Below are 14,495 nucleotides of genomic sequence, written 5' to 3'. Positions count from 1 at the left end.
ACTACCTGGCCTCATTCCCAGCCCCAGCCCAGCCAGGTGCACCCATCCTCCCAGACTTTCTCAGAGCCACACAGCCATTCCTGCCTCTCATCAAATAGGTTATGATGGGCATGGCAGCCCGAGAGGAAGGGGATGGAGTTGACTTGCTCACGCTCCAGCTACTAATTCTGGGTCCTCCGACCAATCACCTGGGCAGGCAGACATTCATTTAGCACCAAACTGACATTCACCTGCTGGGAGCTTCTCTCAAGGTGAGAATCAGGGGCACTAAGGGTGAACCATCCCCAGATTCTGCCCTCTAGGCACTTATAGGGACGACCTGTGCTAACGTATCATTAGGATAGGCAGTGTCACAGGAACCATCCTAACTACTCCTGCCCTTTGTCTCCCCTTCCCTGTAATCATTGGACTGTTTGACCTCGGTGGTTTCCTTTTTCCTTCTGTTACAAACTTCTGTCATTCTAAAGTACATCTTAAGCCAAATGCTTGCATTTGTTTGAGAACTATTTATTGAGCTGGTATATGTTGGGCACTATACACCAGGCTAGGGATGCAAAGATGGATAAACATAACCGATGGGCTTTGCCCTCAGGGAGCTTCTCCCAGAGTGTGAGAGAATGGTTGGTATGTGTAGATGTGTGCACACATCTTCGATGAACACCAGAGAAGGAAGCCAGTCCCATGGCCAATGGAGACTCAGGAGCACATCAGGACTACCCTGTCCCTCCCTCTGTGTAGCCAGCTGGCCCTCCCTTCTTCTCCTCCTTCTCACCTGCTGCACCAGGGGATGCCAAGGGAGCAGAGATGCCTGCAGCCTTGGGAGAAAGTCCTGGCCTTTCCAGTTGCAAAAACTGGCTGCAAACTGCTCCAGCCCCAGAGGAACAGGCCAAGCTCCAGAGGGCCTCCTTGGAGGGCCTCAGAAGGAGAGAGAACTGCTCAGTAATTTTGATCACTTTGGTAAGTATTTAAAAATACCCTGTGATTTAGCAGGAACCAGAATTCAACCCAATACTTTGATGTCTAGAAATGGATCTCAGTTGGTTGCTGTTGAAGTCCTCCTAAAATGGTATTTGATTTAATTCAACGCATACTGAGACCACAGTCAGCCTTCTCACAGGCAAGGAGGCCGAGCTGTATAAATTGCAGTCTAGACACCAATCTAAACATCTCAAACGCAAGGCAGACATAGCCCAGCCCGAGGTTGGAGGCCCAGCATGCTGTGGAATCGAGCAGAGGGGAGATTGATTCCAGCTGATGGCAGGGCCTCTGCCTGAAGCTGTGAGCATGTGATACTGTGTTCCCACTGCGATATCAAGCCTTTGCATCTCAGGTTTGTTAATTTCCTTGTTTTGCAAGTTTAGACCCCCTGAAAACAAACGAGGCATGCTCAGGGCTTGGCGCATTTAGCAGGACTGACTGTGTACGTGAACCAGTTACAAGCACTTGTTTGTTTCTAAAGCCCACACCCGAGAGCCAGGCTGCCATTGCCCGGGGCGTAATTACAAAACATACTCCCACCACTCACTCGCCAAGGCACCCTGAGTTGGATGGCAGTTGTCACAGGGGCCTTTGGAGGGTTTGGGTGAAGGGCATTGAAACAGAAGCAGGTCTCTTTGTAGCCATCCTGTTGTGAGGATGACCCTTTGACACAATGCCCTTTGACATGAGGTGAGTAACCCCAAGTGAGTCAGAATTTACAGTGGCGGTTCAGGACAATAAGGACAAGGCAAGACCACGAGGCATGATTAGCAGGACTTGTCTTACACTATTTACAGGACTGCTTTGATTTTCAGACCACAATCGGTTTTCATATGACTGATTAAAAACATGTGCCAGTTGAAGTCACAGCTGCAGAAGAAAACTGGAAAAAGCAATGAGCCTTAGATGTTGGAACTTGCCTCTATTTGCAAAAATGACCTCTGACTTGATTTATGCCCTTGATTTCCTGACAGTGAGGGCTGTGTCCCTGAACCACTTCTCCTACCACACCCCACCCCACCACCACATTGGCCTGACTCTAGCAAACATCATAAGGCTCATCTTACAATTACCCAAAGAAAAGCATTTTTGAATTCCAGAATTCAAGCCCTGTTTTGGAAGAAGGCAACTGTTAGGCTCTAGCAAAAAAAAAAAAAAAAAAAGTTCCAAGTAAAGGAAGCTAACAGCAGCAAGTCCACAGGGTTTCGTCCACACGGTCAGGCTCTGGGGGCGCTGGGGTTGGAGTGACATTGGCAGGTATCTTAACTAAACTTCTGTTTTCTCGCCTGCAAAATAGGGAGCACGACCGCTGCCACACCCAGTAGTTTTGTAAGCACCACCTTTCAAAGCTGAACTGCCTTAGATGCTCTCTTCCCGTCCCCAGAGTCCCCAGCCTCTTTGGGTTGTATATTCTGTTTTTGTTTTCATTTATTTAAAGCTATATTGATTCAGTTTGTCAGATGTCTATTTTATGGATTTTTATTCTTTTCAAAAGATCTATTGAATCAATAAAGCACTATAATTCCAGTAGGAAAAATGCCCTTTCCAGTAGGAAAAATGAGACTTCGTTGAACAAAGGTTCGTACCGGCCTCAACCCCAAGGCCTCTGAGCACTTCCCTGATGGCTCGCTGTCTTAACTTTCTTCAGTCTCCCGAGATCCCCTTCTCTAGAGAACCCAACCGTGAAGTCATTATCCAGGCATCAGCCCTGATAACTTATCATGAGCTCCCAGCTACCTGAAGCAGAGGGCAGAGGGCAGAGGGGTGGCCGAGAGGAACAGGCCTTCCTGTCCTCCCCAAAACTGTCTATGGCACCTTCTGCTCAGGGCTCCGAAGTGTTCACTAACCCTGCCCCATTTGTATAAAATTATCCAGATAAAAACTATTCAATAATAACCCAACTACTCCCACCACCTTTACAGCATTACTGCCTCCTACTGAAACTTGCCATGTGTCGGGCCCTAGGCTTGGTAATTGATACACATATCAATTCTCCTTACAACTTCCCTGAAAAGAGGTGCTAGTCAATAACAAATGATAAAGGGGCCATCACCACTGACCCCACAGAAATACAAACAACCACCAGAGAATACTATAAATACCTCTATGCAAATAAGCTAGAAAATCTAGATGAAATGGATAAATTCCTGGACACATAAACCATTTCAAGACTGAACCAGGAAGAAGTTAAATCCCTGAATAGACCAATAACAAGTTCTGAAATTAAGGCAGTAATTAACAGCCTACCAACCAAAAAAAGCCCAGGACCAGATGGATTTAGAGCTGAATTCTACCAGAGGTACAGAGAGGAGCTGATACCGTTTCTTCTGAAATTATTCCAAACAATTGAAAAGGAGGGACTTCTCCCTAACTCATTGTATGAGGCCAGCATTATCCTGATACCAAAACCTGGCTACAACAAAAAGAGAAAATTTCAGGCCAATATCCGCTGATGAACATCGATGCAAAAATCCCCAATAAAATACTGGCAAACTGAATCCAGCAGCACATCAAAAAGCTTATCCACCACAATCAGGTCAGCTTTATCCCAGGGATGCAAGCCTTTCGACATACCCAAATCAATAAACGTAATTCATCACATAAACAGAGCTAAAGACAACAACCACGTGATTATCTCAATAGATGCACAAAAGGCCTTCGATAAAATTCAACATCCTTCATGTTAAAAACTCTTAATAAACTAGATATTGATGGAACATACCTCAAAATAACATTATACTGAATAGACAAAAGCTGGAAGCCTTCCCTTTGAAAACCAGCACAAGACAAGGATGTCCTCTCTTACCACTCCTATTCAACATAGTATTGGAAGTTCTAGCTGGGGCAATCAGGCAAAAGAAAGAAACAAAGTATATTCAAATAGGAAGAGAGGAAGGCAAGCAGGCTCTGTTTGCAGATGACATGATCCTGTATCTAGGAAACCCCATTGTCTCAGCCCAAAAGCTTCTTAAAATGATAAGCAACTTCAGCAAAGTCTCAGTATACAAAATCAATATGCAAAAATCACAGGCATTCTTATACACCAACAATAGACAAGCAGAGAGCCAGATCATGAATGAACCCCCATTCACAGTTACTACAAAGAGAATAAAATACCTTTGAATACAGCTAGTGAGGAAAGTAAAGGACCTCTTCAAGGAGTACTACAAAGCACTGCTCAAGGAAGTTAGAGAAGATACAAACAAATGGAGAAACATTCCATGCTCATGGATAGGAAGAATCAATATCATGAAAATGGCCATACTGTCCAAAGCAATTTATAGATTCAATGCTTTTCCCATTAAACTACCATTGACACTCTTCACAGAATTTTGAAAAGACTACATTAAAATTCATATGGAACTAAAAAAGAGCCCATATAGCCAAGACAGTCATAAGCAAAAATAACAAAGTTGGAGGCATCATGCTACCCAACTTCAAACTATACCGCAATAACCAAAACAGCATGGTATTGGTACAAAAACGGACACATAAACCAATGGAACAGAATAGAGATCTCAGAAATACAAACACACATCTACAACCATCTGATTTTCGACAAACCTGACAAAAACAAGCAATGGGGAAAGGATTCCCTATTTAATAAATGGTGCTGGGAAGACTGGCTAGCCATATGCAGGAAACTGAAACCAGACCCCTTTCTTACACCTTATGCAAAAATTAACTCAAGATGGATTAAATACTTAAATATAAAACTCAAAATTATAGATACCTTAGAAGAAAATCTAGGCAATACCATTCAGGAAATAGGCATGGGCAAAGATTTCATGACAAAAACATCAAAAGCAATTGCAACAAAACCAAAAAATGACAAATGAGATCTAATTAAAGAGCTCTGCACAGCAAAATAAACTATCTTCAGAATGAACAGACAACCTACAGAATGGGAGAAAATTTTTGCAATGTATCCATCTGTCAAAGGTCTAATATCCAAATCTTCCTAAACAAATTTATAAGACAAAAACTCCATTAAAAGTGGGCAAAGGACAGGAACAGACACTTCTCAAAAGAAGACATTTATGCAGCCAAGGAACATATGAAAAAAATCTCAACATCACTGATCATTAGAGAAATGCAAATCAAAACCACAATGAGATACCATCTTATGCGAGTCAGAATGGCAATTATTAAAAAGTGAAGAAACAACAGATGCTGGCAAGACTGTGGAGAAACAGGAATGCTTTTACACTGTTGGTGGGAATGTAAATTAGTTTGGCCATTGTGGAAGACAGTGTAGCCATTCCTCAAAGACCTTGAATCAGAATTATCATTTTACCCAGCAATCCCATTACTGGGTATATACCCAAAGGAATATAAATCATTCTATTATGAAGATATATGCATGTATGTGTTCATTACAGCACTGTTCACAATAGCAAAGACATGGAATCAATCCAGCCCATCAATAATAGACTGGATAAAGAAAATGTGGTACATATATACCATGGAATACTATGCAGCCATAAAAAGAAATGATGTCATGTCCTTTGCAGAGACATGGATGGAGCTAGAAGCCATTATTCTCAGCGAACTAGCACAGGAACAGAAAACCTCACTCATAACTGGGAGCTGAACAATGAGAACACATGGACACAGCAGGGAACAACACACACTGGGGCCTGTCAGTGGGGCCAGGGGAGAGAGCATCAGGATAAATAGCTAATGCATACAGGGCTTAATACCTAGGTGATGAGTCGAGAGGTGCAGCAAACCACCGTGGCACACTTTCATTATGTAACAAACCTACACGTCCTGCACACATATCCCGGAACTTAAATTTTTGAAAAAAAAAAAAGAAAAAAGAGGTGCTAGTGTCTGAATTTAGAATCAAGACACAAAAGGGTTAAGTGGCTTGTTCAAGGTCACACGGATGATATCTCAGACGGTAGCTGGGTGGTCATATATCATTAAGTAGAAATCTTCCTGTTACAGATGAGGAAATGGAGCCCCAGTTCTGGATGACCCAGTGAGCCAGGGCCCGGGCAAGAGCTGTGAGTCCTCTGCCTCCTAGTGCACTGCTTTCCACTTCCCTGACTGCCTCTCTTTACGATGCATGTTGACCTGGACAGGAGAGCTGTTTGAGGACCAGCCAACCAACACCCTGCTCATGGCAGCCGGAGCCATGTGATTCCTAAATACCCCTCTAGGAAGAGCTGCAGCCTCACCCCTGATCAAGCCCCGACCAAAACTGCATACCACACACCGGAGTACACCCGGCAGGTTTCGGGGGCAGAAGACAGGCAAGGGCTGGAGGTACCTCTAGCTGCAAAGTTTGTCCTTCGATGCCACAAGGATGCCGCGAGCAGCTCTAGACAGGATTGCAAAAGACACAAAGTGTCCCATGACCTTTGGCTGAGCATTCAGCCTTGAGATTGGCCATCTCTGCCTGCGACTGCCCACTCAGTGTGATCAGCGCAAAGGGAGGGCCTGATCCTAGGAGCCTCGGGAAAGGCTGAACTGAGGGCCAGGACTCTATACCGCTCACAGGTTTCCCACTTCTGCACACACACATTCCTCTGGCTGTTTCCACAGACTCAGAGCCTCTCCCCCTTGGCCCCCGCTTGGTACCCATGGTAATAGTTGACGTCTACTGATCATCTCTTATGCCAGGTACCATGCCAAGTGCTTACTCAGACCATCTCATTCAATCCTCACAAGAACCCTTTAAGGCAGGCACAATTATTGACACCTTTTAGATGAAGAAACTAAAGCTGAATTCATTCACCTTCATGATTAACCAGTAAGGAGCATGGCCAGGCCTCATGCCCAGTCCGCTTGGCCCCAGAGCCTGCCCCACACAGGCTAGCCTCACCTCACAGCCCACCAGCCTTAGAACCCTGAGGGACAGCAAGGTGAGAGAGCTGAAGCCCAGAAGAGATTTACCCTGGGCCCAAGGCCCACAAAAATAGACCCACTGACTCCTGATTCTGTTCTCTCCACCACGCTGTGCCTGAAGCCTGGGCCCACCGTACTCCTGCTCTGAATTCATGGAAAACCTACCCAGTCCTTAATGTTTTCTTCTCCTAATTGAGACCCCTGGGTTGGACCGAGTTGTAATTTTAGGAAACCCTGGGCAGAGAGACGGAGATCATCAGTGAAGAGGGTCCGAACCTCATTGTGGCCTAAGGCATATTGAGCCGTAATTCCATCTAAAAATAAATTCCCTTCCAGTGTGCGTTCAGTGAGGAGCTTGACTGGCTCAGGGTCCTCTCCTGTGGGCCCCACTTGGCCAGTTAATGGGGAGGTGAGGAGATCTCACGGTCCCCTAGAACACGCTTACACTTCTAAAGCTTACTACATACTTTGTCTCTGGGTCAAAGGTCTTTTCAAAGATGACAGATACCTCATGGCATTCGCAATCTGTACTCTGGGCAGCTCTCCATTTTCTCTGATAAAAAGTGAAATAAATGAAAACAGTGTTTTTAAAAATCTATAAATGGGTGGGAGCCAGTTGTCATTTTCCCGTTCCTCATCTTCCCCCTCCCTTGACTGACTTAATGAGGATCCAAGTTGAGAAGTACTCACTGAAAACAGCTGGTAGCATCATGCCTTTAAATAGCCCTCGCCACGCTTCCCCTTGGCAGCACGCAGTTGGCTCTGGCAGGGAAAGCCCAGGACAGAACAGGAAACTTTAGAACTTTCTGAAAAGAAAAAAGCTTGCCTTTAAAATGTGCTCCCTCTTGCCAAGGCCTCTTTGTGTAAGGAGCTTGCAAAATGTAGCCCCCTTCCCTAGAAGTTTCCAAGGAAAAACTGAGCTGATGAGGCTTGCCTGGGGACCCAGTGTGACTCTGGGCCTGGGGAGGTAGGTGGAGCGCTCCCCGGACCCGAACCCTGCCCAACGCAGGTCAGTGCCCAGGGCAGCAGCAGCTCTAGCACCGTCTACTCATCAGGCACCCTAGGGGCTACAGTACAGCTCAGCTGCACCCTATCCCCTTGATGTTCATAGCTGTAGGTCAGGTAAGGTGACCGCCTCGAACTCGGGGCACATTTGGCCCGCCCTGGAAGTGGTACTGGGATGGGCCAGACTTCACAGCACGCTTCAGGCCACAGAGTCCGTGGCAGCCTGTTGGTCTCAGACCCCCTGAAAAGTGGGGTCCCAAGGCTCTCTCCAGCCACACTTCCATGTTGCGGGGGAAATAGCAGGTGAAACATGTGGAAGGAATAAGTGGCTTTCATGTCTGAGTGGCACCAATAGTTGACTGTCTCTTCCCAGTGTCCCATGTGAGTGTGGCATCTGGTGGCGTTATCAACCCCCAACCCCACCCTTCGTAGGGGCACACAACACAGCCCAGGGCCTTTGTCACAGCTCCCCTTTTGCATTAAGGGTGACAGTGACATGGTGCTGTTAATGGGTAAGGGCTTTAAGGTCCTGAATGTCAGAGAAGGTGACAGTTTGGCTGGCCCAGGGCTGTGTTGATCATGAGTGGATGGAGGAGGGTGCTTTTATCTTCCTAACTGTTGGCAAAGTTTGAAATTTGAGAATGGACTCAAGTTTTCTTCCTTGTTACCTAAATATTATACCTGTTGTCTTTCTGGGGTTGCTTTCTCTCTCACCTTTTTTTTTTTTTTTTTTTTTTGAGACAGTCTAGAGTGTAGTGGTGCAGGCACGATCTCGGCTCACTGCAACCTCCACCTCCCGCTTTCAAGCGATTCTCCTGCCTCAGCCTCCCGAGTAGCTGGGACTACAGGCGTCTACCACCACACCCGGCTAAGTTTTGTGTTTTTAGTAGAGACAGGGTTTTGCCATGTTAGCCAGGCTGGTCCTGAACTCCTGACCTCAGGCGATTTATTTCCCCTTGGCCTCCCAAAGTTCTGGGATTACAGGTGTGAACTACTGTGCCCCGCCTCACCCGCCTTTTTAAACAGCCTGTAATGGACATGCTGTAACTACTTCTTACAAACTGGTGGTCATGATTAGTTACATTCACTAAAGCCACAGCCCATCACTGAGTGCTTTCTACGCTGAGCCAGGCCTGGTGGTCACTGGGAGCAGGATGTGCTCCCGCTTTCCAGGGGCTGGCAGATAAGACATGCACATGGGACAAGTGCCCCTGAAGAAGCATGGACAGCGTGCAGGGAGAGGACCTTCTGGTGACCAGGGAAGACTTGATGGAAGCAAGGGTATTTGTCCTGAGCATGAATAACCCCAGACTGGCAAATGGCATGTGTGAGCAACAGCAAGTAGTCAAATGGAAAGAACGGAGAGGTCGTTGATCCAGGGCTCGTATCCTGGGCCGTGGCTGGCTTGGGGCGTCTGTGACATCCCCAGGTTGCAGTGGTGGCGGGGGGTCTTATCTGCAGTTTCTCTGGGGAGAGGATCCTTAGCTTTCTTAGGTTCTCAAAGAGTTGCATGATCTCAAAAACTGTGATAGAGGAACAGAATAGATTTTCTTCTTAAGGACTTGGAGCCAGATAGTGATGAGAGTCATTGAGTGCCAGCCTGAGAGTTTGGAGAACATTAAGGTCTTGGTCAGGAAAGGGACAGAGACTCACAGAATCAGTGTAGCTGCAAACAAAGGCAAAAGAGGCCTCATGTCTGGGGGAGAAGCAGGCTTCTGCGGCAGTGCCATTGAAAGGTAAGACAAGAGCTCTGAGAGTCACTAAGGATGGCGGGACTTAGGGGTGGGAACCTTGAGGATGAATTCCCCATAGGGGTTCAGGAAGAATGGAAACTGGTTCCGAAGGAAACTGAAGGTTCTGTTACAGAAAACCAAATTGGTCAGAGCATTTTCAGATACATAAAAGTGATGAAAACATCCATTTAGAACACTGGTTTGCCTTAGAGTGACAGGTTGGATGTCCCACGGGTGGTTGGAATTGTGGGACTGGAAGCTTGATGGGGAAGGGAGGGTTACAGATGCAGAGTGGGGAGTGCTCAGTCCCGGAGTTCCCACCTGCTCTGTGTGAGCCAGGAAGATGGCACGTGCGAGTGTGGAGGAGGGTCAGGGAGAGGTAGAGAGAGGTGGGACAGCCGTGGTGTGTCATGTCACAGAAGTTACAGGGGAAGAGAGAGGAACTGACATTTCAGTGCTGCAGAGGCCGTGGCGGAGGCCAGCACAGAGAAAGAGCCGGAGCATTCCGAGGCCAGATTCGAAAGAGGGCTGCCCCTGACTTGGAGGGAGGCGGCAGCCAGTGGCACCAGCCGCTGCATTTGCTCTGCTCCAGAGCCGACTCCAGGGCCTGTTGGATTGCGTGGGGCTTGCCCTACGGCGCAGGATCCCGGCTTGAGCGCGTGTGATTCCTGAGCAGTTTTCTGTTCTCGTCTCCCTGCTGCGGTGAATCTGCCTCCCAGCCTTGGGTTAGCTCCAGTCCACTCCGGATTTGCCGCTTCTGATCTCCTGGGAGCCAGTAGAGCCGGGTGCAGGAGGACCGCATCCTAAATAAAATGGACTGTGGGAGGCTCCCGGTGGGTGAGGCAATGAGGCCTTTGCGGTGCTGAAGGTGACAGACAGGTCTTGGTGGCCCTGTCTGGTTCTTGCCACTGCTCTGAGGTGAGATTCCTGGACACGTAAGGTGTGACTATGATTACATGGGTGTTGGGGGGGGGCAGGGCTAGAAGGCAAGCCTGGTGACCAGGGTCACAGGTGCCCACCTCCTTCCTCCTTAGCCCCTCCCTTCTCCTCCCCTCACTTTTCTCCCTCACCCCACAGCTGGGCTTTTAGTTCTCAGCTGACAGCAAGTGCTGCTGGAAATGCCCCTCTACTGCCCCTTCCCTGCTGCGCAGACTGCAGCCCGCAGGACCGCCACTGGCGCCCCGACATGGGGTTACCTGTGTGTCCATCCCCTCCACACTGCACGCTCCCAGATGGTGGGTCATGGGTCACCCACGACCCCGACTCCTTGTACAGTGCCTGACACAGTGTGGACTCAGCGGTGCACATCTGTGGTTGACCGTGGCCCTGCTTGCACAGATTAGAAAGCTGGATGCTGGAAAGGCCAAATGAGCTGCCTCGGGTCCTGCCAGCCTGCTTCCACTAACTGGGGAAGGTTCTCCTAACACCCAACCTGGGGCTTCCTTTCCAATGGACCAGGCTACATATGTATTTGGAAATAAATGGAGACCATGGATCATTTAGAAATTATTAGAACTGAGTGTGGTGGCTCAGGCCTGTAACCCCAGCACTTTGGGAGGCCAAGGCAGGAGGATCCCTTGAGGCCAGGAGTTTGAGACCAGCCTGGATAACGTAGCAAGTCCCTGTCTCTATGAAAAGAACTGCTGACATGATAGCACACGCCTAGTCCTAACTACGTGGATGGCTGAGGCAGGAGGATCACTTGAGTCCAGGAGGTGGAGGTTACAGTGAGCTAGGGTTGGGCCATGGAACTCCAGCCTGGCTCACAGAGTGAGACCCTGTCTCTAAAAAAATACAATTTTTAAAAACTTTGTTAGACCCTCTTGTCTTTATGAAGTCAAAGGTGCAACTGAGTGAAAAAATGCAACCTTCCTGATACTTCAGATCACTAAGTGGCCACGTGGTTGAATTCCACACACTGTCTTGTGGCTTAGACCAAGTCCTTTTCTTTGTCCTGAAAAAAAGGCAGCAAGACCTGAGTGCTGATATCTCCTAGGAACTGGCATCCAGGAGGGCACACGTACAGGCCCTTTCAACGTTCCTGAGAGATATCACAGTAGTGGAACCGCATGCACTCCTCGGAAAAACCCGGAGGGCTTTGCCTCAGCAGAGGCACTTCCAACCCCAGATGCATGAGCAATAACTAACAACTGTTCTGAGTTAGCTTGAAAGCTCCGAGTTGCACTTTTTTTCAAGTTTTTGTGCTAACCACAGTTTTTTTTTTCTCCCCTTCTTTCCCACCAGGGCTTATTTCAAAACCTTTGTCCCTCAGTTCCAGGAGGCAGCGTTTGCCAATGGAAAACTCTAGGAAACACCAGTCTTGAGAGGTGGCCAGCCAGACTGCCTGTCCACATGCGTGTCAGCACATACAGCCGCTTCCTGGAAGCCGCCTGGAATGTCTTCACGACAGCGTTTTGCTCACACAGCAGCTTTGCACGCCCCAGGCAGCCCCAACTGCTGAGATTCAACTTGAGCTGGCTGGTGGTCCCTGAATCCTAGAGCCCTCTTTCTTGCCTCTGTTTCTTAGTTGGAAGAAATAAACTCACAAATTATGGTGCAGTAATTTTCCATGGAAAGTAAAGCATCAGAAGTGCCCATGCCTTTCTCCCAAAGCCTTTGTCTCTGAGACCTCTTAAGTTTTAAGATTAAACGCCCCTCGCTGTTTTTCCTCAGAGACTAGTGTCTTTCCTCTGCACGTGTATGTGTGTATTTCATACCCCAGCATTTCCTATTTAGGGCAGTCCTCCATGGGAGAAGGAGTTACCTGAGTCAATCTGATCAACCTGCAGGGTTTCAGCCACTCATCCAGCCTGACGTAAGGCTGGTGCTCAATAACAAATGGGTTCTAGTACATCCACCCTCACCCCCTGCCATCCGTACCCCTCCAGTCCCCTGTGTGGGCACCCAGTGCCCAGACCAGCCCCACACAGTAGGCAGTCATTAAAGTTTGGTGAGTGCACCAGCAGCCCTGTCCTTCCCGCTCTGCGCTCTCCATACCCTCTCACTAGGCTGATGGGAGAGCTCTTTGGGCCTGTGCAGCACAGTGTGAATTATACTCGAAAGACAAAGCCTGGGTGTCATGAGTTATCACAGGAATGTGTCTGCCTTCCAGGCTCGGGGCCTGGCAGCTGTGCAGCCAGCCAGGAGCAGAACTGGGGAAGATACCCTGAGCAGTCGCCATCCTCCCTGGACTTACTGATCATCACAGCCAGAAGGACCTTCAGAAGTCATCTTGTTTCTATCCTTTTACTCCTGTGCACAGGCGAGAACTAAGGCCCAAGAGTTCAGGAAACATGCAAATTAGAAACAGCAGATTAGGAGCAAATCTGGGAACTTGGAGCCAGGCCTCCTTGCGCCATCACACACTTCTTTAGCTGAGATACAAGATGGCTGCAGTCAACGTGACCCATCGCCAGGTTTACAGTTTGGTTTAGCATGGTCCTGTCCTGATGGCCTTCAGCACAGGGAAGCAGGGCCCACGCACCACCCACAGAGGTGGGAGCAGCAGGAGCCAGCCCAGGTGCTCACCTGACACCCTCTGGCCTACCCATTCCGAGGCGAAGCCACCGGCCCCTCCTGCAGGACACACACGCGATTTCACAGGGCCTCTCACCTGTTCCCTTCATTCCCTTTGCAGCTGTTGGAGCCCATTTTTACCAGGTAAGCCCAAAAGGGAACCAGCTCAGGTCCTTGTGAGGAACGGTGAGGAGAAGGCGTGTCTCTCCTTCCTGCTCTCTGGCACCCAGGAATGTTCTCAGGAGGCTGGAGGTGGAGTGGAACTTCCCGTCTTGCCTGTCAGCTGGAGGGCTGCTCAGCTCTGGGTTTTTTCACCATGTGGGTACTATGCCCCCTACCCTGAAATTTTGGGAGTTCCCAGGATAAAGAACAGCAGTGCAGTGTCCTGTGTCCATGTCCCAGCCCTGCCATTAACTGGCTCTGTGGCCTTGAGTAAGTCTCTCCCCCTCCATAATATGAATACTAGGAGAGGCTGGGCTGGATTGTGGGCTTAGCTCATCAGATCGCCCAGGGAGCTTTTTTTGGGAACCACTGCTCTGGTCCCCACTGCAGGCCTGTTGACTCAGAATATCCCTAGCTGGAGCTGAGCCTTCTAGATTTTGATAAAACTCCCCCAGCGATTCTACTGAGCGAGTGATTGTGACCCACTAAAGCCAGCTGACCACATTGGCATTGCTTCCGATCCTGACCTCTCAGTGCCCACAAGAAGGCACCCCTCTACTCAGGGCAGCTGTGTGCCGTGCCCCATGTCCCCTCCAACCCCCCTTGAGGCTCCATGGCATGGTTACTGAAGATTGCTGGGGTCACCCTCCCCAGATGGAGGGGTATAGATTGGACTCTGCTGTGCACAGCACCAAGAGTTGGCTGAGCTTGGGCTTGCTTCTGAGCTGCAGCTGGGTCTGAAGCAAACCTGGGTCAGTCAACTCTTTCTGGGTCTAGTCCTAGCAGATGGTGGTTGGCACTGTGGGATGGGGTGAGATCCCTCAGACTGGATGTTGCCTCAGCATTTCAAATGAGCGTTCAGCTGTGACAGCAGCCAGTAGTGGGCAGTGTGGTATGGGAATGTCATGTCCCTGCCCCTGCCAGCCCCTAGGGGCCCACACACCCTGATAAACAAGACCCTACCCATCAGCAAAGGATGCGCAGTCTAAGTCAGAACTCTTGCCACACACATTAGCTCCGCACACCTTTACAGTAGACCTGGGCTGTGAGCAACTGAATAGGGTTGCTTTTGTTCCACAGATGAAGAAACAGAAGATCAGAGGGGTTAGGCGAGTTACCCACGATCACCAGCTGGTCAGGGCAGGAGCCAAAAACCAACCTGGGCTCCTGGCTGCCCTCCAACACCAATCCTTATGTGTGTCCACACTTTCGTGAACACACTGAAGCTCATTTTTTAATCTTTCC

At 48.8% G+C, this 14,495-nt stretch overlaps 1 protein-coding gene across 4 annotated transcripts in view; it reads left to right on the top strand.

Annotated features, from left to right (window-relative positions):
- The window catches only part of BABAM2 (BRISC and BRCA1 A complex member 2), a 450,382-nt gene extending 438,138 nt beyond the window's left edge, over positions 1–12,244 (top strand). For 2 of the 4 annotated variants that reach the window (XM_017964446.4, XM_054245113.2), the window contains 2 exons: positions 785–957; positions 11,817–12,244. In XM_017964446.4, the coding sequence (XP_017819935.3) occupies positions 785–957; positions 11,817–11,896 (253 nt within the window). In that variant the 3' untranslated portion in view covers positions 11,897–12,244. The remainder of the gene's footprint in view (positions 1–784; positions 958–11,816) is intronic. The other 2 variants (XM_002757914.6, XM_003734762.5) reach the window with 1 other exon arrangement.
- Positions 12,245–14,495: the final 2,251 nt, after the last annotated feature.

This window comes from Callithrix jacchus, chromosome 14 (assembly GCF_049354715.1).
Source record: "Callithrix jacchus isolate 240 chromosome 14, calJac240_pri, whole genome shotgun sequence".
NCBI classification, from domain to species: domain Eukaryota; kingdom Metazoa; phylum Chordata; class Mammalia; order Primates; family Cebidae; genus Callithrix; species Callithrix jacchus.
Note: the sequence above shows the minus strand (reverse complement) of the source record. Positions and strands in the feature narration are given on the sequence as shown.